The 21496-nt window shown below is 40.3% G+C and overlaps 2 protein-coding genes and 4 non-coding genes across 12 annotated transcripts; 1 reads left to right on the top strand and 5 right to left on the bottom strand.

Moving 5' to 3' along the window:
- The first annotated feature begins 619 nt into the window (after nucleotides 1-619).
- Nucleotides 620-14007, top strand: RFC4 (replication factor C subunit 4). The gene is made up of 11 exons (XM_032630168.1): nucleotides 620-920; nucleotides 2286-2428; nucleotides 4169-4247; nucleotides 7703-7782; nucleotides 9654-9773; nucleotides 11332-11475; nucleotides 11767-11887; nucleotides 12430-12555; nucleotides 13501-13581; nucleotides 13653-13769; nucleotides 13851-14007. The coding sequence occupies exons 2-11, from the start codon at nucleotides 2298-2300 to the stop codon at nucleotides 13944-13946; spliced, it is 1095 nt and encodes a 364-aa protein (XP_032486059.1). The 5' UTR covers nucleotides 620-920; nucleotides 2286-2297; the 3' UTR covers nucleotides 13947-14007.
- Nucleotides 14002-20289, bottom strand: EIF4A2 (eukaryotic translation initiation factor 4A2). Of its 7 annotated transcripts, none has more exons than XR_004349655.1 (12): nucleotides 20174-20289; nucleotides 19313-19358; nucleotides 19092-19224; nucleotides 18661-18800; nucleotides 17759-17927; nucleotides 17551-17660; nucleotides 17162-17305; nucleotides 16706-16843; nucleotides 16371-16460; nucleotides 16072-16151; nucleotides 15510-15620; nucleotides 14002-14789 (listed from the first exon to the last, which is right to left on the bottom strand). XR_004349655.1 is itself a non-coding variant. In XM_032630167.1 (11 exons), the coding sequence occupies exons 1-11, from the start codon at nucleotides 20200-20202 to the stop codon at nucleotides 15611-15613; spliced, it is 1089 nt and encodes a 362-aa protein (XP_032486058.1). In that variant the 5' UTR covers nucleotides 20203-20289; the 3' UTR covers nucleotides 14002-15610. The 7 variants fall into 7 exon arrangements, 4 of the variants coding, with proteins under 4 accessions (XP_032486058.1, XP_032486056.1, XP_032486057.1 ...); XR_004349653.1 differs by having other exon boundaries at nucleotides 19313-19361; nucleotides 20174-20273; XR_004349654.1 differs by having other exon boundaries at nucleotides 14654-14789; nucleotides 15514-15620; nucleotides 19313-19361; nucleotides 20174-20273.
- Nucleotides 16205-16344, bottom strand: LOC116753713. The gene has a single exon (XR_004349815.1). It is a non-coding gene; the product is annotated as a small nucleolar RNA SNORA4 (small nucleolar RNA).
- On the bottom strand, nucleotides 16525-16656 carry LOC116753696. Its single transcript, XR_004349800.1, has one exon. It is a non-coding gene; the product is annotated as a small nucleolar RNA SNORA63 (small nucleolar RNA).
- Nucleotides 16935-17113, bottom strand: LOC116753725. Its single transcript, XR_004349826.1, has one exon. It is a non-coding gene; the product is annotated as a small nucleolar RNA SNORA81 (small nucleolar RNA).
- Nucleotides 18902-18970, bottom strand: LOC116753729. Its single transcript, XR_004349830.1, has one exon. It is a non-coding gene; the product is annotated as a small nucleolar RNA SNORD2 (small nucleolar RNA).
- Nucleotides 20290-21496: the final 1207 nt, after the last annotated feature.

Below are 21496 nucleotides of genomic sequence, written 5' to 3'. Positions count from 1 at the left end.
ACACTAATAGAGATATAAGCCACATGCACCCAAAAGGGCAAGGAAAGGCATCTTCTTCCGACGTCTCCGCCCTTAAAGCACACACGATTTACTCCGCGACGACCAAGCCGGAGGGAGAGGGCGGGGATCTTTACGGCGCCCTCTTCTGGCGAAGGATAGACTCCACCCTCCCCAATCCCCGTCCTTCTTTGGGATGAAGCAGGTTGCCCGCCGAATTGTGTCGCCGCAGAAATGTCAGTGACATGTCCATGACTGCCAATGAATTACAGGTTCTGCAGGCTCGTACCTACAAAAGAGAGTGGACCTCCACGATTCGAGGCCCACAAGCCCCTCCTCAACCGCCCTAGCGGGTCAGGGCTCCCGGAGCCCTCCCCGCCCCCGTCCGCTGAGCAGGCGGGTCCTCGGCCCCAGCCTCTCCTGCAGACGGCAGCTGTCAAGTTCCCTTGCCCCGCAGCCTCTAGTTGGAGGGCTACGTCGGGACAGGATGGAGATTTATTTACACCTCTGGACTCATTCCCATCCAGCCCCAGCATCCCCGAGAGTCCGCGTGTCTCAGCTTAAACACCACAGAATAGGAGGATACGGCTCCCTTAAGGCGGGGCGCGCGCAGCAGGCCGGAAGTGACGTTTGACGTGCGGCGTGTTCCCGCCCTGCCTTTCGCCGCTGTTCGGTGGCGGGAACTTGGGCTGCTTGCAGACGGCGGCTACCGTAAGGGTTTCCCCCCGCCATTCTGGCGGCTCGGGACTTCCTGGGCCTGAGAGTCTCCGCTTGGGGAACGGGGCTAAGACTTCGCGACCACCTCGCCTTTTCCCTGCTGCGGAAACCTCAGGAACGAGCCGGTGGCGTCCTAGCTCTCAAGACGTGCAGCTAAAAGGCCCAGGCAGTGCCCGGGGACACACGCGGGGAGCCGGGGAGAACAGGTGACCAGCCGGAGAAATTGCGAGGACTGCCTTCGCTTTCCTTTACTCCTGTGCCCTCGATACCCCTGTGATGTCTTCCACCTCTTGCGCATTCCTTGGTCTACGGGTGGCTCAATCCAGCATCCTTCAGAGCCCTGCTTTGGGCGGTATTACTGTTTGGCAGCCTGTGGCAGGGACTGAGTAATCCAATAACGTTAAAAACCTTAGTTGTTTACAGATGTTAACAATTTATTTTATTTATTGATTATACCCATATGCCAAGCACAGAGCTGTGTGTTTGCACGATTCTTTTATTTGACCCAGTTGCCTTATGAAATGGGCCTTAGCTCATTTACAGAAGGCGAAACTGAGTCTGATAAGTGGTAATTCAGTCACCAAATCTTATGGAGCATCTATTCTGTACCAGGCACTGGAGACACAGCAGTGAAAAAAATATAATTGCCATTAATGCTGGGGATTTTCAGACAAACTATCCCTAAAAACAGCCTTTTGCTGCCTGGAGAACGTTTACCTGAATGTTAGTAGTGCTTATCTTCTGGGTGAGATTTTGAATTTTTAAAACTCCTCATGCTTTTCCAAATTGTTTTGGTTTCTTCAAATGACCATGCTGTGAGAAAAACAGCTGTTTCCATTTTAACAACAGTGTCTCGCCTCCCCCCCCGCCCTCCCCCCACCTTCCCCTCCCCACAAAAGCTTCTGTCTGAAGGCAGGCACGGGCTCTGCCCATAAAATAGGCTCTCCAGTGGCGCTTTAGGCCCAAGAGAAGTGGAGGTTCTCATTTTTGGTCGCAGTACTACTCCTAATTGCTGAGTTCATTCCAGGGTCTGAGCTAGAGTTAGGCCCATGACGGAAGAGACTGTTGAGACCCATGTACAGTTTAGCCATTAATGCCATCATAGTTATCAAAAAGTTTGTTAAAGTTATAGAACTTTGTTCTATAAGTCCCTCACTATAAGTAGATTTGTAAAAAATATTTTATAGATTTTGGTTGTGCCGGGTCTTAGTTGCGGCATACAGGATCTTCGTTGCAGCACACAGGATCTTTAGCTTGTGGCATGCATGTGGGATCGAATTCCCCGACCAGGGTTCAAACCCGGGCCCCCTGCATTGAGAGCCCTGAGTCTTACCCACTGTGCCATCAGGGAAGTCCCTATAAGTAGATTTTAAGTTCCTTCAGCACTTTGGCCTTTTTTCTGTCCCTGTAGTCCTCAGTAGAATGCATTCAAAGGATGCTAGATCATGGGGTGATGTCCTTCATTTAATATTTTTTGAATGTCTTTGCACAAGGTTAAGTGTGCTTTCAGGCTGTACTTCCTCATGATGGTTTCGAAAGAGCTTTTCCTTTTCTGTCTTGCACCTGGTCAGGGTGAAGTAACCATGCAGGCATTTCTAAAAGGCACATCTATCAGCAGTAAACCACCATTGACTAAGGATCGAGGAGTAGCTGCCACTGCCAGAAGTAGTGGAGAGAACAAGAAAGCTAAACCTGTTCCGTGGGTGGAAAAATAGTAAGAACGCTTTTGTTTTTGTTGAAATAGTTAATAAATTATCTCTCTGACCAGTTTTGATCACTTTTTTTTTTTTAATTTAAGAGGAGGATGATTTGCCTTGTTTAAATGTTGCCTTAAAAGTCACCCAATTAAATAAGTCATAGAACCTTGGAACTGAAATGTACCTTAGAATAATCTAGTTGAATTCACGTATTTTCTGAATGAACTACAGCCTTCTCTGTAACTCAGGTCTACGGTTTTTGGGGCTGGGATACAGCAGTGAAGAAAACAGTTTCTATACGCTCTTAGGAGTTCGACTTAAGTCCAAATAATCTGTTCCTCTTTTCATTACTGATAGCTGAAAATTGTTGAGTTTTTGTTTATACATTTTTGGCAAAAACAGCACCTGAAGTGGCTCTTTTTTTTTTTTTTTTTTTTTCGGTACGCGGGGCTCTCACTGCTGTGTCCTCTCCCGTTGTGGAGCACAGGCTCCGGACACGCAGGCTCAGCGGCCATGGCTCACGGGCCCAGCCGCTCTGTGGCACGTGGGATCTTCTCGGACCAGGGCACGAACCCACGTCCCCTGCATCGGCAGGCGGACTCCGAACCACTGCGCCACCAGGGAAGCCCCTGAAGTGGCTCTTAAATTTCAGTCAGCTAAGTGATATTGTAACAGGTAGTTGGAACCCCTGGTGTACCCTCAGTTATTACCAAAGGATTACAGATTACTTATAAGGCAAGTAAGGCCCTCATAAGTTTTGTTTGGCACCAACAATGCTTTTAAAAATGGGAAATTTCACATAAAAGTCTAGAAACTTTTCATTAAATAAATTAGACAAGGGGAAAAAAATCTAGATTTTCAGACTCAGGAGACTAGGCAGCACTAGATGCAAGTTATCACCTGAAAACACTTAGATGGATGTGTGTACTACTCATTTTGGAAAGGTCATATATTCCTCACTTCACCATAGTCCCTACTAGTGTCTCTTGTCTTACACTCGAATTCTTCACTCTTGTTATCTGCCTGGACTCTGCAGGTATTTGAATATGAAACCCTGGTTTATAATATACACTGGTTTTCCAAGATAACATTATCTGACATAAAATATCTGCCCGGCGTTGGCCTGATTAGTTAGAAAAGTATAAATCAAAGAAAAACTTTTGTTTAGTTAGCTAAGCACAGAGCCTGACTTAGGGTTGGGAGTATAACTTCGTTTAACATCATTAGTTAACAATGTAAGACAAAAATTACCCTCCATATTGGTTAAGCTGGTTATTTTGTTAACCCTCAATGAAGTGAATAGGTATGCATTTTTTGTGCAGTTAGGTGATAGGAGAAATTGGTATTAACCCATTAACAACATAGTAACATATATGTAACTTTGTTACCTATCTTTAGGTTGCTAAATAGGTCTCCCTTTTCAGTTTAGGGGCATGTTGTCAAAACATAATATTACTTTCTAGGCAAATGTTCATTTTACATTTTGAACCAGTTTGCATTTGTGATGTTATAAAATCCTTTTGCATAGTTTTTATAAGCACAACAGATATAAGCAGTGCATCTGGAAAAGTGAAAAATTACTTCATTCCTCAGTATATATTTGCATAAAGTAAATATAGATGGGGTTTCCACATCCAATTATGAAAGTTTCTCATTTCATACTGATATGAGAGAGTTATCATTGATATTTTAGCAAAAGGAGAGACTTCTGTGGCTACTATAATACACTGAATAACTTCTCTCTCTTTTTTCTCCAGTCGCCCAAAATATGTGGATGAAGTTGCTTTCCAGGAAGAAGTGGTTGCAGTGCTAAAAAAGTCTTTAGAAGGAGCTGATGTGAGTAGCAGATGCTGTCTAAAGTCATTGGGAGATTTAATTTATTCACCCTCTTCCTTTATAGCCTCCGGCCCCCTTTAAATACTATCCTGTATATACAGTAGGCCCTTGATTACTATTTGTACAATGGATGATTAGTTCAACAAATATTTGTTGAGCATCTCCTTTCTGTTCTATGGCATTGTTATATGGTACTCAAGTGGAGATCATTGAGCAAGACAGACTAGGTCCCTTTGCTCGTGAGCTTTTATTTTGGTGGGGAGAGACACAGAAGAATAAACACGTAAGCAAAATAAATTATAGAATTATAGATAATGATATAGGCACTATAAGGGAGAGTCAAAGATTCTTTGACCGTATGATTGCTCACCTAATTTTAGGATTTGGTTTGAACTACAATACAAAAAAAATTGAGTCTTTAGTTCTGCTTATGGCATCATGTCCCCTGCTGTGATATGTGGGATAAAATGTCATTGAGTGACTTGCATTTTAGATTAATTCAGAGACAAACCATATGAAGAATTAGCAATTTAAAATTGTATATGATAAAGTGTTTTCAGAACTTAGTGGAAGAAGGGAAACAGTTGCAGGTGAAAGTGGGATGTGGTTTTTACTTTATTCCCAAGATTTTCTTCCCTCCTCTCAACCTGGCTGCTTTGAATTAGAGGTTCCTTGGTTTTTGCTGCCATTGGTCTCTTCCTGGAATTACACTGCAACAGTATATATTTTGAAAGAAGTTATATTTATAAAACTGTTGAAAATCTTTTTCTTTACCAGTGTTTTTTTGATTTGATCCAAATATCTTTAGCTTTTAATTTTATAATAGTATATAATTTAAATTGCATGGTAATATTTACACAGATTGCAGGACATGATGTATTTTTTTTTTTTTTTTTTCGGTATGCGTGCCTCTCACTGTTGTGGCCTCTCCCGTTGCGGAGCACAGGCTACGGACGCGCAGGCTCAGCGGCCATGGCTCACGGGCCCAGCCGCTCCGCGGCATGTGGGATCTTCCCGGACCGGGGTACGAACCCGTGTCCCCCACATCGGCAGGCGGACTCTCAACCACTGCACCACCAGGGAAGCCCCATGATTTATTTTAATTGCTGGGATTCTCAGCTCTTTTGGCAAATGTAGTGGGATTATGATCCAGTTCTTTATACCATCTAATTTATGAGGCTGAACTAAGAACTTTCTTCTTTATCCACTTGTTTAATGATTTCTTTTCAGACTTAAGTTTTTTGAAACTTAAAGTTGAAGTAATTTTTTTAACTCTAAAGAGTAAAGGAAAAAATTCAATCCTTCATTTATATTAAAGGGTTTTACAGTAGAATTATAAGAGATTTTTCAGAAATCAATTTTTAGAACTGCTAGTCCATGTACAGTTCTTAAATGCATGTATATATATATATATATATATATATATACACACACATCAGACTGTTACATAATGTAGGGTTTAGTAATTTAACCATGTTTTAAAGGATTTAAATTATTTTAATAGTTGACTGGATGAATCATTACAACTACTGAGGTAGTTGGATCAAAATAACAGTTACAACCTTAAAAATGAAGACGCCTAGGAGGTTTTGCTTTTGCTTTTGTTTTTAAATAGTGAATCTCATAGTTTGTATCTTAAGCTGTATGTTACCAGTGTAACAGTAATAGTCTTTTAACTAATACATTTATATGTTGGTTTATTTACTTGGTGCATACTGAGTACTGTAGGAGATGCTGAGAATATAGATGTGAATAGAACAAATAAGGTTCTTGACCTTCTCAAGCTTCTCATATAGTGAGGTGAATGGGTATTTTACAATTAAACCTAACAGTTACATAAATAACAATAAATAATTGCAAATTACATCAAGTGCAACAAAGACCAGTGAGAGAATAACAGAGGAAACCCTCTTTAGACTGGGAGGTCAGGGAAGGCTTCTGACTTGTAATGCAGTAGGAGTTGCCAGACAGAAGAATGGAGTCAGACCCCAGCTCATGGGGGACAGCATATGTGCAGGCCAGAAAGTGCTTAGCTGTTGGAGGCCATTGTAAGTTGGAACTTAGAAAGTGTGAGAGGTGGTGAGCAGATCATGGACATCCTTGTAGGTTATGGTAAGCAGGGTGATTTTTTTGTCTGTTTTGTTTTTCTAAGTGGAGTATGAATAGGGTGAATAGCTTTAAGTAGCAAGCAGAGTGGCATCTGATTTGGGTGAAGAATGAATGGCTGGGAGGGGGGAAGGTTAGGCAAGAGTGGAAGCAAATAAACTATACTGCTTAGTTTCCTATGTGCAGTGATTTCCGTACATGAAAGAAATGTATAGTTTCATGGAGAAAGACAAATATATATCACTTATATTCGGAATCTAAAGGAAAATGATACAAATGAACTTATTTACAAAACAGAAACAGAATTAGTGAACAAACTTAATGGTTACCAGGGCGGAAGCGGTGGTGGGGGGATAGATTGGGAGTTTAGGGTTGACATGTACACATTGCTATATTTAAAATAGATAATCAACAAGGACCTGCTATATAGCATAGGGAACTCTGCTCAATACTCTGTAATAACCTAAATGGGAAAAGAATTTGAAAAAGAATAGATATATGTATAACTGAATCACTCTGCTGTACACCTGAAACACACAACATTGTATATCAGCTGTACTCCAATATGAAATAAAATTAAAAGAAAAAAAGAATGTCCAGTTTAATTACAGTGCTCATTAGAATTTAGTACATTTGTTAATCTGTACCACAGATCAGTTGCCTATTTGATAGGCGCCAAGCCAGCTAGGCTTAAGGTATAAAAGAAGATAACTAGTTATTTAATCTTATCCTGTCTTCCACTGATGAAATCTCCCTGATACATGCGGGTATCCGTACAGGCAGGGTATGTAATCATGATGTGGACCACGGCCTGGCACTTAAAAGATGCTTGGTTTTTTTTAATATTTCTGTTCTTGGAACTTTAGCTCATGCAAAGCCCCAGTATGCCATTTTCATTCCTTTTTCCTCAGTATTGGCCAAATCCAATTTGGTCTGTGTTCCTTTTGAAGCAACTGACATCTTTATAAAATATAAAATCTTGCCCAGTCCTGAGCCTAGGTGTGGGACAGGGAACTGACAGAAGCCTAGTATTCCCTTCAGAAATAAGAGGTTTTTAATTCCAGCTTTGAAAATCCCACCTAAGTATTAGATTAGGTGTAGAACAATCATAAATATTGATTCAGCTTAAGATATTAGAAAGATCTCTTAGGGAAAAATGATGGTGTTTGTGAAAAAGCGGGATTTAGTACTGTTGTTACTATGATACCAGTTATATTAAGAAATCCTTGTATTCAGATATATGTGCCCTATTAGGGAAGTCATTGCACTGTTCCATAGACATTTTCAGTCACTTTCACCTATTTGTGCCAGAATACAATTTTAAAAAAAATAAAATTTAACTTCTACAGCTCCCTAATCTCTTGTTTTATGGCCCACCTGGAACTGGAAAAACATCCACTATTTTGGCAGCAGCTAGGGAACTCTTTGGGTAAGTTGAAATCTCTCTCTCTCTCTTTTTTAAAGACTTGATGCTAAGAATCTCTGGTACTGCTTTTCATTCTCTAAAACTTTGCATTTGGTTTTTCTGTGAGGTTGTTGGGTTTATTTCTGTTCTGAATTTTTTAATAATCCAGCTGGCCCATTTCCAGTTCCTCCTCTCCAATAAATTAGCTTGCCTGTATCTTTTGTAACCTTTATTCTGAACCGTGTTCAAATGTTTGAGTGTACTACAAGGAGCCTTGTGATTTTTTTCATCACTTTAACTCTTTCATTATGATTTTGGAAACCAGAAGAGCCTACCTCCAGTCATGCTGATAGTTTCATGACTTTTAGTGGTCGTGTTCACATCTGTCGTGGAATTTGCTAGTTGATGCTACTGATGCGCACGACCCCTTCTTGAGTTCCTTCTTGCTCTGGACTTGCCAGGGCCTGCCTCTCGAGTGGCTGGGCCAGCTCCTTGCCCTCAAGTATCCTGAGTATAAGCAGAGTGTGTGGTAGTCCAGGTACAGCAGAAAATCTCTATGAGCCACCTTCTTATTCAGTCCTAGACTGACTGTCTCGGCTTAGCCAACTGTTGTAGTAGAGGAGCCCTTTACCTAAGGTTAAAAGACACGTATCAGCCATGTCTGATATCTATGCAACATGCACCAACATAACAAAGCCTATCTTTAATTAATCCAGAATTTTAATATCAGGCATATGGCCTAAGGGTACATCTGAAATCCTACACATGAAGATAATTAGATGCCTCTGAAACCACCAAATATATAAGGATAATCAGTTCTGTTGAAATGTGAAGGAGGACAAAAGGAGGAAGCTGCTCTGAACTGAGGATTTTATTTGACAGCAACTTTCATTTTCCCAAGGAAATTTTAAGAGAGGTTTTTTGATTATTCTACAACTCAATCAGTTAGATCCAGTCTGAATCATCCTTAGCGATGTAGTCATCATGAAACTGTTAAGTATAGTTTATTATTGGTTGTTCTACAGTAGGTTAGTCCAAATTATATAACTTGTAAAATATTTTTTTTAAATGTTTGTCTTGATAGACCTAAAAGGCCTTAACTATAAATTCCACATTTAATAGTATAGTGGTTTTAAAATAGAAAATACATGCACAGAGCTTTCTAGATGTTTATGCCCATAGAAAAATGCGTAGGATATCATGCTATTTAGGAAAAATAAAGACGAAATCCCAGCTCTTTTTTTTCTATTAAAAAAAATATACACATATATATAGAAAAATAACTAGAAGGAAGTCTTCAAAACAGGGTTTGGCAGTGTGTGCCAGGTATTTTTATTTTCTTTTGGGTTCTCAGATTTTCCTACAGTAACTTTTAATAGTTTTTTTTTAAAAAACTCACTTAAAAATTAACTGTTCATTTTTGATCCAGTAATTTTCCTTACAGCAAACTACTTTATGGAAATAATTCAAAATATGCTACATTGCAGCATTATTTAAAATTGTAACATTTAAAACTATCTAAATGTCTAATAACAGAAGGATGTTAAGTAAATGATGGTACAATCTTAGGTTAGAAAGTCATATAGCTATTAAAATGGTTTTTACAGTGTTTATCATGACATGGCAAGACGCTTATGATACAGTCCAAAGTGGAAAATTGACTTAAAATTTAGTACATTATCATCTGTTTTTTAAATGCATGGAAAAAAGCCAGAATGTTAACTGTATGCCTTTGCAAAAGAGAAAATACATAATGAATTGTATACCTTCTATTCATATTGTTTACTAGGTGTATTTTAAACTACTGAAAAACGTATAAATGTTAAAATATGGTATAAACCTGGGTTACTTATATGCTCTATGATGTTTCATAATTTTTTTTCATTTTGACATAGGCCTGAACTTTTTCGATTAAGAGTTCTTGAGTTAAATGCATCTGATGAACGTGGAATACAAGTAGTTAGAGAGAAAGTGAAGAATTTTGCCCAATTAACTGTGACAGGAAGCCGTTCAGAGTAAGTAAGCTCACCTTCCCTTCTCTATACCATGTCATTGTATTTGTTTAAAAAACATGTTTCTGCCAGATTTTCAACTTCTTTTTCATGTTAGATTGTATTTTTATCTAAATTATTTAAACCTAGAAATGACATTTCCATTATAGTAACTAATTTTAAGTTATTTAGCTGTCAAGGGGTTTTAATTGATATTTGTCTAAGGAGTATTTATTAATCAAATGTGATGGTTTAGTTGTACACTCATAATAAAAATCCTGTGATGTTTGCCATTATGTTATTTTTTAAAAGTCCTATCATATATCTTAAACTTCAGTGTATATTTCATAGTTGGTGACAGTGTAAAACCTTGTCCAAACTGGGACACATTTGAGTGAAAAAGGAGTTGTTACTAATAATAATTCAATAGGGGTGTTTACGCAACTGTGTATACTCCTTAGGTTGCAAAGTTCCAAGGTTAAATTTTTGGTACCTGGCATATATTTAAATTTGTATCAGAGCACACTTAGGAATTTGTAGAAAGTGAATAACACAATTTTTGATATCCACCTTGGATTGACAATGTATATAAATCACATACATGATAAGGGACTTAGATCAAGAATAAAGAACCCTTACGGGGCTTCCCTGGTGGCGCAGTGGTTGAGAGTCCGCCTGCTGATGCAGGGGACACGGGTTCGTGCCCCGGTCCGGGAGGATCCCACATGCCGCGGAGCGGCTGGGACCGTGAGCCATGGCTGCTGAGCCTGCGCGTGCGGAGCACAAAGACAACCCAATTTAAAAATGGGCAAAGGATCTGAATAGACATTACTCTAAGGAAAATACACAAATGGTCAATAAGCATATCAAAACATGCTCATCAACATCATGAGCCATTAGAGAAATGCAAATCAAACCCATGATGAAATACCACTTTACACCCACTAGGATGGCTGTAATCAAAAAGACAGAAAATAACAAGTATCAGCAAGGATGTGGAGAAATTGGAACCCTTATACATTGCTGGTTGGAATGTAAAATGGTGCAGCCATCTTGAAAACAGTTTGGCAGTTCTCCTATGAGTTACCATATGACCCAGCAATTCCAGTCCTAGAATATATACTGACAAGAAATGAAAACATATACACATGTACACAAATGTTCATATCAGCATTATTCACAGTAGTCAAAACATGGAAACAACCCAGTATCCATCAACTAAAGAATGAATGAAACGTAGTATATCCATCCATTTGCCATAGTATTTGACAATAAAAAGAAATGAAGTAATGATATATAACAACATGGATGAACCTCGAAAACATTAAGCGAAAGAAGCCAATCACAAAAGACAATGTATTAAGTTGACAACATGTGGTTCCATTTATATGAAGTGTCCAGAACAGACAAATCTGTGGAAACAAAGTAGAGATTCCTGATTGCCTATGGCTGGGACAGTTGGGAGAGAAAAAAATGACTCCTAAGGGTCACAGGGTTTCCTTTTGGGGTGATGAGAATGTTCTAAAATTAGATTGTGATAATGATGTGTGAATTATAACTCCTTTGTGTTTCTCTGAATCAGTGGGAAGCCATGTCCTCCTTTTAAAATTGTGATCCTGGATGAAGCAGATTCTATGACCTCAGCTGCTCAGGCAGCTTTAAGACGTACCATGGAGAAAGAGTCTAAAACCACCCGATTCTGTCTCATCTGTAACTATGTCAGTCGGTATGTGTAATGCCCTCAAGGTGGATGCACGGCAGCCTTATTTTGATAGCCCCAAATAGGGAGAGAAAAAATTTAAATGTTTCAAGGCTACATTAGTTTCTCCATCACATCTTGTTTTTTTTTTAACATCTTTATTGGGGTAAAATTGCTTTACAAAGGTGTGTTAGTTTCTGCTTTGTAACAAAGTGAATCAGTTATCTCCATCAAATCTTGATTTGTTCTTGACAAAAATGAGTTCTTCTGGGGAGTTTCTTCTTTAGACGCTGAGTTGTTTTTTCCAATATTTTACAGAATAATTGAACCTCTGACCTCTAGATGTTCTAAGTTCCGCTTCAAACCTCTGTCAGATAAAATTCAACAGCAGCGATTACTAGACATCGCTGATAAAGAACATATCAAAATTAGCAATGAGGTAATCACTGTTATTACTATTGTAAATTACTAATTCCTTTGATGAATGCCTATGAAGAGGCACTTCCTGAAAGTCAAATTTGTGTTGCTTCAATTTCTGATGCCGATTCTTCAGGCAAAGTTAAGCTAAATAAACAATGTCTAGGAATTACTGGTTCAGCCTTTCTGTTGCTACTAGAAGTTTATTATCTGTCAATACTTCAGAGACCCAAAGCTGAGGCAGATTTCATGTTAGGATGCAAATTCTGCGACAGCCAATCTCTGCATGACAGCGTACTCCACTTGTCATTACCCATACTCCACTGCAAGGACTAATTTGGTATGATGAAATTCTGGCAGTAATAGAATGTATAGGCCCTTATTCATTATAAAACAGAACTTAACTGTAATTTGAATTCTCCTTGATGTATGTAATCATGGCTGTCTCCATGAATTCTGCCACTATAGAACTGACGTTCCTTCAAAAATGGAAATAGATTTTGTTTTTCCCCCAATACATCCTTAATTGGCCATTAACAGGTTAAAGAACTTTTTTCTCTTCAGGGACTAGCTCATCTTGTTAAAGTGTCAGAAGGAGACTTAAGGAAAGCCATTACATTTCTTCAAAGTGCTACTCGATTAACAGGTGGAAAGGAGGTCACAGAAAAGGTGATCACAGACATTGCTGGGGTAAGAGCACTGGATATTCTGAAATTTTTAATTTGCTTTTTTGTGGCTTTTAGAAAAATTTTAATTCTTATATATATATGGAGTGCTTATTATGTGCTTAGTCCCATTCAGGCTGCTGTAACAAATGCCATAGGCTGAGTGGCTTATAAACAAAAATCAGTTCCAGAGGCTGGGAATCCAAGATCAAGGTGCCCGCAGATTGAGTGCCTGAGGACACACTTCCTAGTTGAGTAGACTCCTAGTTCACGCATGGCCTTTACCTCCCTGCACCGTCCTGTGGCAAAAAGCAGCTTTCTGAGCCTTTTTTAGGAGCACTAATCCCATTCATGAGGGTTCCACTCTCCTATCACCTGCCAAAGGTGCCACCTCCAAATACATTAGGGATTTTTAACATGAATTTTGAGGGAATATAAACATTTGTACCATTCTGGGAGTTAGCAGAATGCTTCAGGCAGGCAGGAATGTGGCAGATGTATCTAACAGATGTCAGATGTTAACAGATACCCCTTTTCTTATAAAGGAAAAAGGGTCATATCCAACTTATAATTAAATCATTAAAGGAATTCTCTTGTGCCACACCCTTGTCTTCAGGTTTCATTTTGTATTGTAATGAAACATAAACCAACCCATCTCTGCATTTTGTTAGTGGCATCTTAGAAACAGGATGTTTCCAGAGTTTGTTTCAGGTCCAGTAGCTTTCTCCATCACCTATCTGAAGACCAGATGAAGCATAAGGGTTAAAGCTGACCCTTTGTCAGTTCTTTGCCCACCCAGCTCCGTATTTATGGATTCAGTATCAGGTAACAGTTCCACGCTTGAAGTGGCACATGTCCTAGCACAGAACACCAGGGAGTTTGCACAGGCTTGGCAGAGAAACAAGTCAACTGTCTTCACCCAGAAACTTTATGCTTTATTTTTAATTAATTCATTCTTTAATTATTTTAGGTAATACCAGCTGAAACAATTGATGGAGTATTTGCTGCATGTCAGAGTGGCTCTTTTGACAAACTAGAAGCTGTGGTAAAGGTAAAGACACTTTACTAACCTGGCGGGGAGGGATGGAAATCATACCAAAATCATTTTCTTTTCTGCTACAGGACTTAATAGATGAGGGTCATGCAGCAACTCAGCTTGTAAATCAACTTCATGATGGGGTTGTAGAAAATGATAACCTTTCTGATAAACAGAAATCTGTCATTACAGAAAAACTCGCTGTAAGTAGGCATCTTCTACATTTCAGCACAGCATACACACCTGAGAGGGAAATTACTTACTAATCTTTCATTTTCTTGTAGGAAGTTGATAAATGTTTAGCAGATGGTGCTGATGAACATCTACAGCTGATCGGCCTCTGCGCAACTGTCATGCAGCAGTTAACTCAGAATTGTTAAAACATATTCAGCATGTATTTTTGTGAACAATTTAAAATAAAATGACTAAAGCACCTTTAAAGTGAATATACAATTTATTTAACATTCAAACTTCATTAAGACATGTGCAATATGGCAATTTTACTGGGGTAAACGTTTAACCCTATCTAGGATGATTGCTTGCTGGGGCTTAGCAACAGGGTCCAGTTCACACTTAGCACTAATTAAATACTTTATTGAATAAATATAATACCAAACAAAATGCATTCAAATGCTTTCTAAAAAAAATCAATTTTAAGGGCCTTTCTATTCAGGCTAATGACAAACACAATAAAGGTAGATATGCTAGTTTAACATAATTGGCTGACTTTATACAGCACTTATATCTTTTAGTCCACAAGTATATTATTAAATGATAGAGAACATCTAATACAACCATTTCTACAGAACTAGGAAATAAATTTCTAAGGAAGAAAGATTTTACAGACCCCATCTTTTATACCCACCCCAACAGTCTAACTCTAAAGAGGATAAAGCCAATGACTTTCCTCACAAGAGCTCACGACTAATGTCGCTTTGCTATCAAAATCTGTATTTCTGATCCGTTATGAGCATTGAGACAAGATTCAAATATTTCCAAAGAAAGAAGCACAATGCACGTTGTGATCGCCTATTCAGCAACAGCGAGCACTGCATTCCAAACTATCTCATCCCAGGAATTAAATAAGGTCAGCCACATTCATTGGCATTTCCTCCACTGTAGTATTGTAGAAAGTCTCAATGTCACGAAGAATCCTCTTGTCTTCTTCAGTAACAAAGTTTATAGCCACACCTTTCCTCCCAAATCGACCCCCTCTGCCAATTCTGTGTAAGAAAAAGAAATCAGCAATTAGAATATACTACTTCACATGCTGCATGAACTACTGAACATGATGATCCACTTGTTAACCAGCAGCTGCTGTTTACTTATCAAGGTTATAGTTCGTGCTTCTAATTGGAGCACTAGCTGCTAATCAATATCTAGAGAAAAAAATCTTCCTTTGCAGTTAGTGCCAAAAGGATTCAAGGCTTGTCTGGCTGCAAAATGAGATTTTATCAAGTATCTTGAGCATTATTATTATTATTATTATTTTAAAGCAGATGACAGTATTGTGTTTGGGGTAGTGAATTTAAAGCCCATACCAAAGTGGGCCAGCCAAGAGCAGATGTCAGCCTGGGACAGATGTAAAACACCAGGGATAAAACAAAAAGAACAGTTATGTAATCCATTTCGACGCACTTCTGGAACTGTAAACTGCAAATACAAATGCTGCAAGGTTAACTACTGTCTAAAACTTACAACTTTTTCCAGTGGGAAAACAAATATTTGGTATGGTGACCCAAACTTATCACTGCTTTTTTGCTCAGTTTCACACGTTATAACTGAAATTACTCAAACGTGTTTACCTCCAAAAACAGCTTTCTAACCTTCCTGATAGAAACCAGACAATACAAACCACCTAATAGGCTAGTATACAAAATGCCTTGGCTGGAGCATCTTAAAATATCAAATAATCATGACAAAAGAAAAACAAATATAAATACCGACTCGCTCTTTATTCAAACAGTGTGCTGTTTCGCTTATGATTCCACGTCCTAAATTACGTCAACGCCGTTTCTGAGCGCCATCTCGTCATCAACTGCTGCTATCGACCCCTGTATTTTTTAAAAAGTCTTTTTTTACATCATATAACAAAGTACAATTCAATTTACTTAGGGATAAAGCCACTATAACTAAACCAGGGACTGCTCAAATTGCTACCAGATGACACCAAGAAAATCCCAACTATAGAGGAATCACCAAGAAAGCACATGGACACGGACACGAGCATCACTAAAAAATACAGCTCAAAAATAAGCTAAGACCAACTGATCTAAAACAACCTTATCTGTATGTATAGAGTCCACAATTTGGGCAACATTCACAACTGTTTTCCCACTGTGTATGACCAATCTTCCCAAGTACAATTTTAATTACACCCTACCAAGTTACTATGTCATATTACTCAATTCCCTGATTTGAGGTTACCTTTCAGACAAATCAGTCAGTAGAAAAGCAAAGTATGAATTTTACCAGTACAGTAAAGTCAAGATGCCATCTACTTACCTGTGAATATAGTTTTCACGATTGGTAGGTAGATCATAGTTTATAACCAATGACACTTGTTGCACATCAATCCCACGAGCCTGAAATACAATGACGATGTTCAAATTCTAACTGAAATACTAGACACCTATGTAATGTAGGCCACAAAATAGTAATGAACTATACTAAGTGGTATAGCTCACTGTGGAGTGTGGTCTTTTCTTTATTCTCCCAAATAGCACAGAATTGGTAAAGGTTATTAAAAAACCTTCCCCCCAAACAAACTTTTGGTGAATTAAAAAGAGCAGTGAAAGACTTACCAACAAGTCAGTAGTGATCAGAACACGGCTTGACCCTGATCGGAATTCCCTCATGATAACATCTCTTTCCTTCTGGTCCATGTCACCATGCTGCAAAGGAACAAACCTATTAATTCAAGAATCACCAATCAAATCAACATTTAATCTTATCAACATGTATGAGACCAAGCGTCCCTGGCTGCTACAGGGGTACAGCAGACAGGTATAGTTAAGAAACAACTTTATTTTGAGCAGGGGGAACGACAACACAGCACTTAGCAGCTATATTGTAGTCTAAATCCTGCTTTAATGAAGGTAGACTTAAGTTATCATTACTAGGTTAGAATACCTCTTACCAGAGCAGAAACTGTGAAATCCCTGGCATGCATTTTCTCAGTGAGCCAGTCCACCTTACGCCTTGTATTGAGAAAAATAACAGCCTGTGTAATCGTCAGTGTCTCATACAAGTCACAAAGTGTATCCAACTTCCATTCCTACAGTATTTCAAAGAGAAAGTTAACAGTAATGAACATGATTGTTTCCAACTTACATTCATTAGAAACTCATTATTAAATTGGTCTAAAGACATATTGCACCAAATCTTAAGACAAAGGACATTGGACATTAAGAAAGAGGTCCACCCCAGTCTTTTACAACCTAGTGCAGTTACTCTTCTTCTTGTGTGTACTCTGCTAGCATTATTACAAAAACCAAGATGTGATCCTAGTTTCTGTAATTTTAGCACAGTGCTTATTCAAGAAGGTAAAAAGAAACGGGGCTACATTTTTATGTTTGACAATTAGACAAATTACCTCTCTTTCAACATTAATATAAAACTGTTTAATTCCTTCAAGGGTCAATTCTTCCTTTTTCACCAGAATTCGAATGGGATCTCTCATGAATTTTTTGGTCACTTCCAACACATCCGTTGGCATTGTGGCAGAAAGCAACACCACCTTAAAAAAAAAATTCATCATGCTGTCACACGTCACGCAAGTAGTTAGCACAACTTGGCACAATACTCGACGAAAAAAAATCTTTTGAGACCAAGCATCTCTGAGCATGGAATTGTGACAGTTATGCATCAGTTGCTTTTGCTTTCAGGGGGAACGACAACAGAACACTTCAGTTATGTTGTAATAATACCTGCATTAAACCTAACCTCCAGCTATTTTAAGAGTGTGAGTGAAATAAAGCTCACCTGAATACTTGTATTTAATTTTTGGAAAATCTCATAGATTTGATCCTTAAACCCTCGGCTCAGCATTTCATCTGCTTCATCCAAAACAAACATTTTGATCCATTTTGGAGCTGTTTAAAATAAAGGCATACTATCATCTCTAGGTTTTCAGGCATGCTATTTACTTTATAATAGTAAAACCAAACTATATTCGACAAGCAATACTTACAAAGGTATCTTCTGTTTAACATATCAAACACTCTCCCTGGTGTACCAACAACAATATGTGGTGCTTCAGCCTGAAGTTTCTGCATTTCATTTCGAACATTGGTTCCACCAATGCAGGCATGACAAGTTGCTCCCATATAGTCTCCAAGTGCCAGAATTACCTTTTGGATCTGAAAGCCAAAAGCCTGATTATTATCCAGCAGAATTACTAGTTCTGTGACTTAACTTCCAAAGCATAATGGCAAATATCTGGTCTACAAACAGCTTTAATGCATGCAGAGCATTTAACTACTTCCGAGCTTAAAATGCAGACCAATCTAAATGCCTCAAGATAAACTTCCCTGAAAACATCTTGTGCCCTGTCAAACTTGAGATCCTGTTGCCCCAGGTACCAGCTACGGAACTAAAAACATTTCCTACTGTTATTCTTCATTGTGTATTAAAGTGTAAACCACGGTAAAACAATTTTTCCCGTAGCACTGCGACGTAATCTTGGCTTTAATAAACCCTACAGATGTATTAGCAAGGTTTTACTTCAAACCAATATGGCAGTGAGCTCTGAAAACATAGCATGCAACAGATACATCACAAACTACTAAGACAGTCAAATAACATGTCACTGTAGTTTTCATGTTGCACAACTGCATTCAAACTTGAAAATGAGAACAGGTCCAGTCCACCCTGAACAAAAACTTGTTTCTCAATCTGTTACACAACCCTGCAAACCATACCTGCACACCCAGTTCCCGTCTGACTGTTTAGCTTTCAACAAACTCCCTGCATGCACAGTTAAAAGGAGGGCTCTGCAGGACAAATTTATACTAAGCTTTAAATTCTTCACAATTGTGAAACCTGAAACCTGTACAACACACAAGCAGTTTTTTTGAACTACACTATCAATACCTGTTGAGCCAGTTCTCTGGTGGGGGCCAATACTAGTGCTTGGGTCTCCTTGAACTCAATCTCCAACTGTTGCAGGATGGAAATAGCAAATGTGGCTGTCTTGCCAGTACCTGACTGAGCTTGAGCAATCACATCATACCCTAAAAAAAGTAGGATACACATTTACCGATCCCACATCAAACCGCCACTTCTAGTTTACACCACGTATTCCATTTGGAACATGAATTATGCCCAAATAATCAAGTGATCAGCAATGAGTATTCTCTTCATTTCAGGTCAGTCCCGAAAGATGATTGCCATCATTTCACTTTAAGGAATACAAATAGGTGCTAGTCCCCCAGAAGGTAATTTTCCCATATTAAAGAGAAAAAGGTGCACATCCTATGCAGAACAGGGAATTCATTTTTAAGAAGCACCAACGAGTCTTTTACCTTTAATACACGGGATAATAGCTCTCTGCTGAATAGCTGATGGCTTCTCAAAACCATAAGCATAGATGCCTCGAAGAAGAGACTCCTTTAAATTCATATCATCAAAGTTATCAACAATTTCATTCCAGTTACTCTGAAAAGTTAAAAAAAAAACAAAAAAGGAATAAACGGATGAACAAACTCACCTTTCCAAAGTTCCAAATTCCACACCCATTTCTTACCTCGATGACACCATCGGGCTCCATTCCCTCGGGGCCGCCATGTTCTCTGCTGACAAAAATACTGCTGTTAGAACGTCCCTTCCCCAAACCCCTGCAACTGCACACTGAGGGGAAGAGAAGCTCTTTCTCATCCGGTCGCTCTCCCCCGCACGTGTACACTTCCCAAACGAGCCAAGGCAGCTGGTGCCGCAGGGCACACGATGTACTGCGCGGCCGCTCAAAGGTTAGGAACCGGGGACGCCCGGAAAGGCCCCACGGACGCCGGCCCTTCCCCCCAGGCCTGAGCGCCAGGCGCTCCCCTCTCGGCAGTGCACCGTCTCGCGAGAGCTCCACGCGCCGAGCTCCGCCCCTAACAATGCGCAAGCCGTAGTGATTGACGCGGGCCTAGGCCCGGCTAGGCCTTGCCAACGGCTCGCCGGGGCCCCTTTGCCGGCCCGGCCCCATCCGGCCTCCGGCCGCCGCTGCCGTCCTGCCCCCACCCAACCTACTGCCTAGCGCTCCCAAACCGCGCCGCTGGCCGCCAATAGAGCTTTACACAGCCCAGTTACACCGTACCGACTGCGGACTGCGCCACGGCTGCCAATAAATGCCGGGCTCCGTATGGGCAGGGGAAACGGCCGCGATTTCAAGGCGTCTTCGGGAAAACACACTCTTTCACCACCTCGTTTTCTTACCCGTCTCCCCACAATCTGGGCCCTACCTATCATGGAAGCTTCTCGACAAAACACAGGAGTACTGTACCCCAAAGCCACGCCTATGAACCCGGGGTTCCCTGCCTCCTCTCCATCTATTACAACCTCCTCCAGCGCCTTAGGACCTGTGCCACAGAGCACCACCACCACCACCGAGGAAGCGGCATACCTGTTATAATCCGCGGAGCTACCAGACATGATCCGAGGAACCACTCAGTGCCTGACTGGAAAGGCAGAAGGGCCGCACCACCCGTTTTTTATAGGCTCGCGGCCGGGACCCGTTTTCTGCGGAGGAATTTTCCCGTCGTTCTTCGACCAGCCACAAAATTGTGATCCTGGGGTGCTTATCTCAGAAAATATCCTAAGCAAATCGGTGGGAAAACCCAAATTTAGTTATTTGTCGATCTTACGGCGTTGCTGAACATCCCAAGACCCTGGCGGGGGATGTTGGGACTCTTTGCTCTGCGGCGGAAGAATATTGCAGCAAGCGATAGGAAGAACCGCTTTCCCCGCCCGCCCTGCTCCTACGGGGTTTCCGCGTCCCCGAAGCAGAGGCGGCCGGGCCGCCGGGCTAGACCGGGAGGCGGAAGGCTGGGGCGCGCCGGACGGTTGGCAGTCCGGCTTTCCCGCCGGACAGTGGGACCAGGCTCGCCGGTTCCGCAGTGCTCGGTACCGGAGGGGCAGGCACGTCCACACTCTGCACTGGAGGGGAATCGGGCTGTTGCGCTCGTTCCCACCGCTAGTTAACTTGACGGTAAAGAGCCGCCTGGCCTTTGGCCCGAGCGTTTAACATCCTTCAGACCTTGACAGTGAAACTCCTGCTACGGAAAATGTCGGCTGCCCAGCAAGCCCCAGAAGATCCGGTTTACCGTCCAGCGTGCCGGGCGAGAAGAAATATGTAGTGTCCTCTGCAGATGTCTCTGGAGCAGCCAACTCCATTCTTCTTATGTTGCCTCTGCTCTTCTCTCGCTCTCTTTTTAAAATAATGCTTATAATTTTAACAAGTGTGGGAAATGCCTGATAAAATCACTGTAAACTTTTGCTTATGTAGGGGTAATGTTCCTTGTAACTCAGGAATTTAAATGGATGCTTCCGGCCTGTACAGCTCCATGCTGCTTTGGGACTACACAGGTTTTGGTTATGGTCTTTCTTTTTTTTTTTTTTTTTTTTTAAGGCTTTTTGCGCTTTAATTGTTTATACATAATGAATGTTGATTTAGTGAAATTGAGAGCAATACAACCCTTGCTGCTTAAATAAACTGCATGATTTGTAAAGCTCCAGAGGTTTTCAACTGTAGCCCTAATCCAGGCTCGTTAATAAAAACCAAAAATAGTATTTTTAGTCGTTTAACTTTAAAATACAGTCCTACCCACCCTGCAAGATAACACAAATACTCAAGAAAATATTTTCTCATTAATTCAGAAGGCCAACCTAAAGTCTGATAACGGGGAAAAAAATGACTTAGTTTTCTATATTTGTGTATTCAACATGA

The sequence above is a fragment of the Phocoena sinus genome, chromosome 4, assembly GCF_008692025.1.
Source record: "Phocoena sinus isolate mPhoSin1 chromosome 4, mPhoSin1.pri, whole genome shotgun sequence".
Lineage (NCBI taxonomy): Eukaryota > Metazoa > Chordata > Mammalia > Artiodactyla > Phocoenidae > Phocoena > Phocoena sinus.
This window is presented reverse-complemented; position numbering and strand designations above follow the sequence as displayed.

What these genes read in the sequence shown, in the direction of transcription:
- EIF4A2 (XM_032630164.1), bottom strand. Translation starts at nt 20,202, where the DNA reads ATGTCTGGTAGCTCCGCGGATTATAACAG. An exon ending in CCAGAGAACTGGCTCAACAG is followed by an intron (nt 17,928 to 18,660) that starts GTATTGATAGTG and finishes TTTGGCTTTCAG; the next exon opens with ATCCAAAAGGTAATTCTGGC. An exon ending in AATTAAATACAAGTATTCAG is followed by an intron (nt 17,306 to 17,550) that starts GTGAGCTTTATT and finishes TTTTTTTTTAAG; the next exon opens with GTGGTGTTGCTTTCTGCCAC.
- RFC4 (XM_032630168.1), top strand. Translation starts at nt 2,298, where the DNA reads ATGCAGGCATTTCTAAAAGGCACATCTATCAGCAGTAAACCACCATTG. An exon ending in GCAGCTAGGGAACTCTTTGG is followed by an intron (nt 7,783 to 9,653) that starts GTAAGTTGAAAT and finishes ATTTTGACATAG; the next exon opens with GCCTGAACTTTTTCGATTAA. An exon ending in GTGACAGGAAGCCGTTCAGA is followed by an intron (nt 9,774 to 11,331) that starts GTAAGTAAGCTC and finishes TCTCTGAATCAG; the next exon opens with TGGGAAGCCATGTCCTCCTT.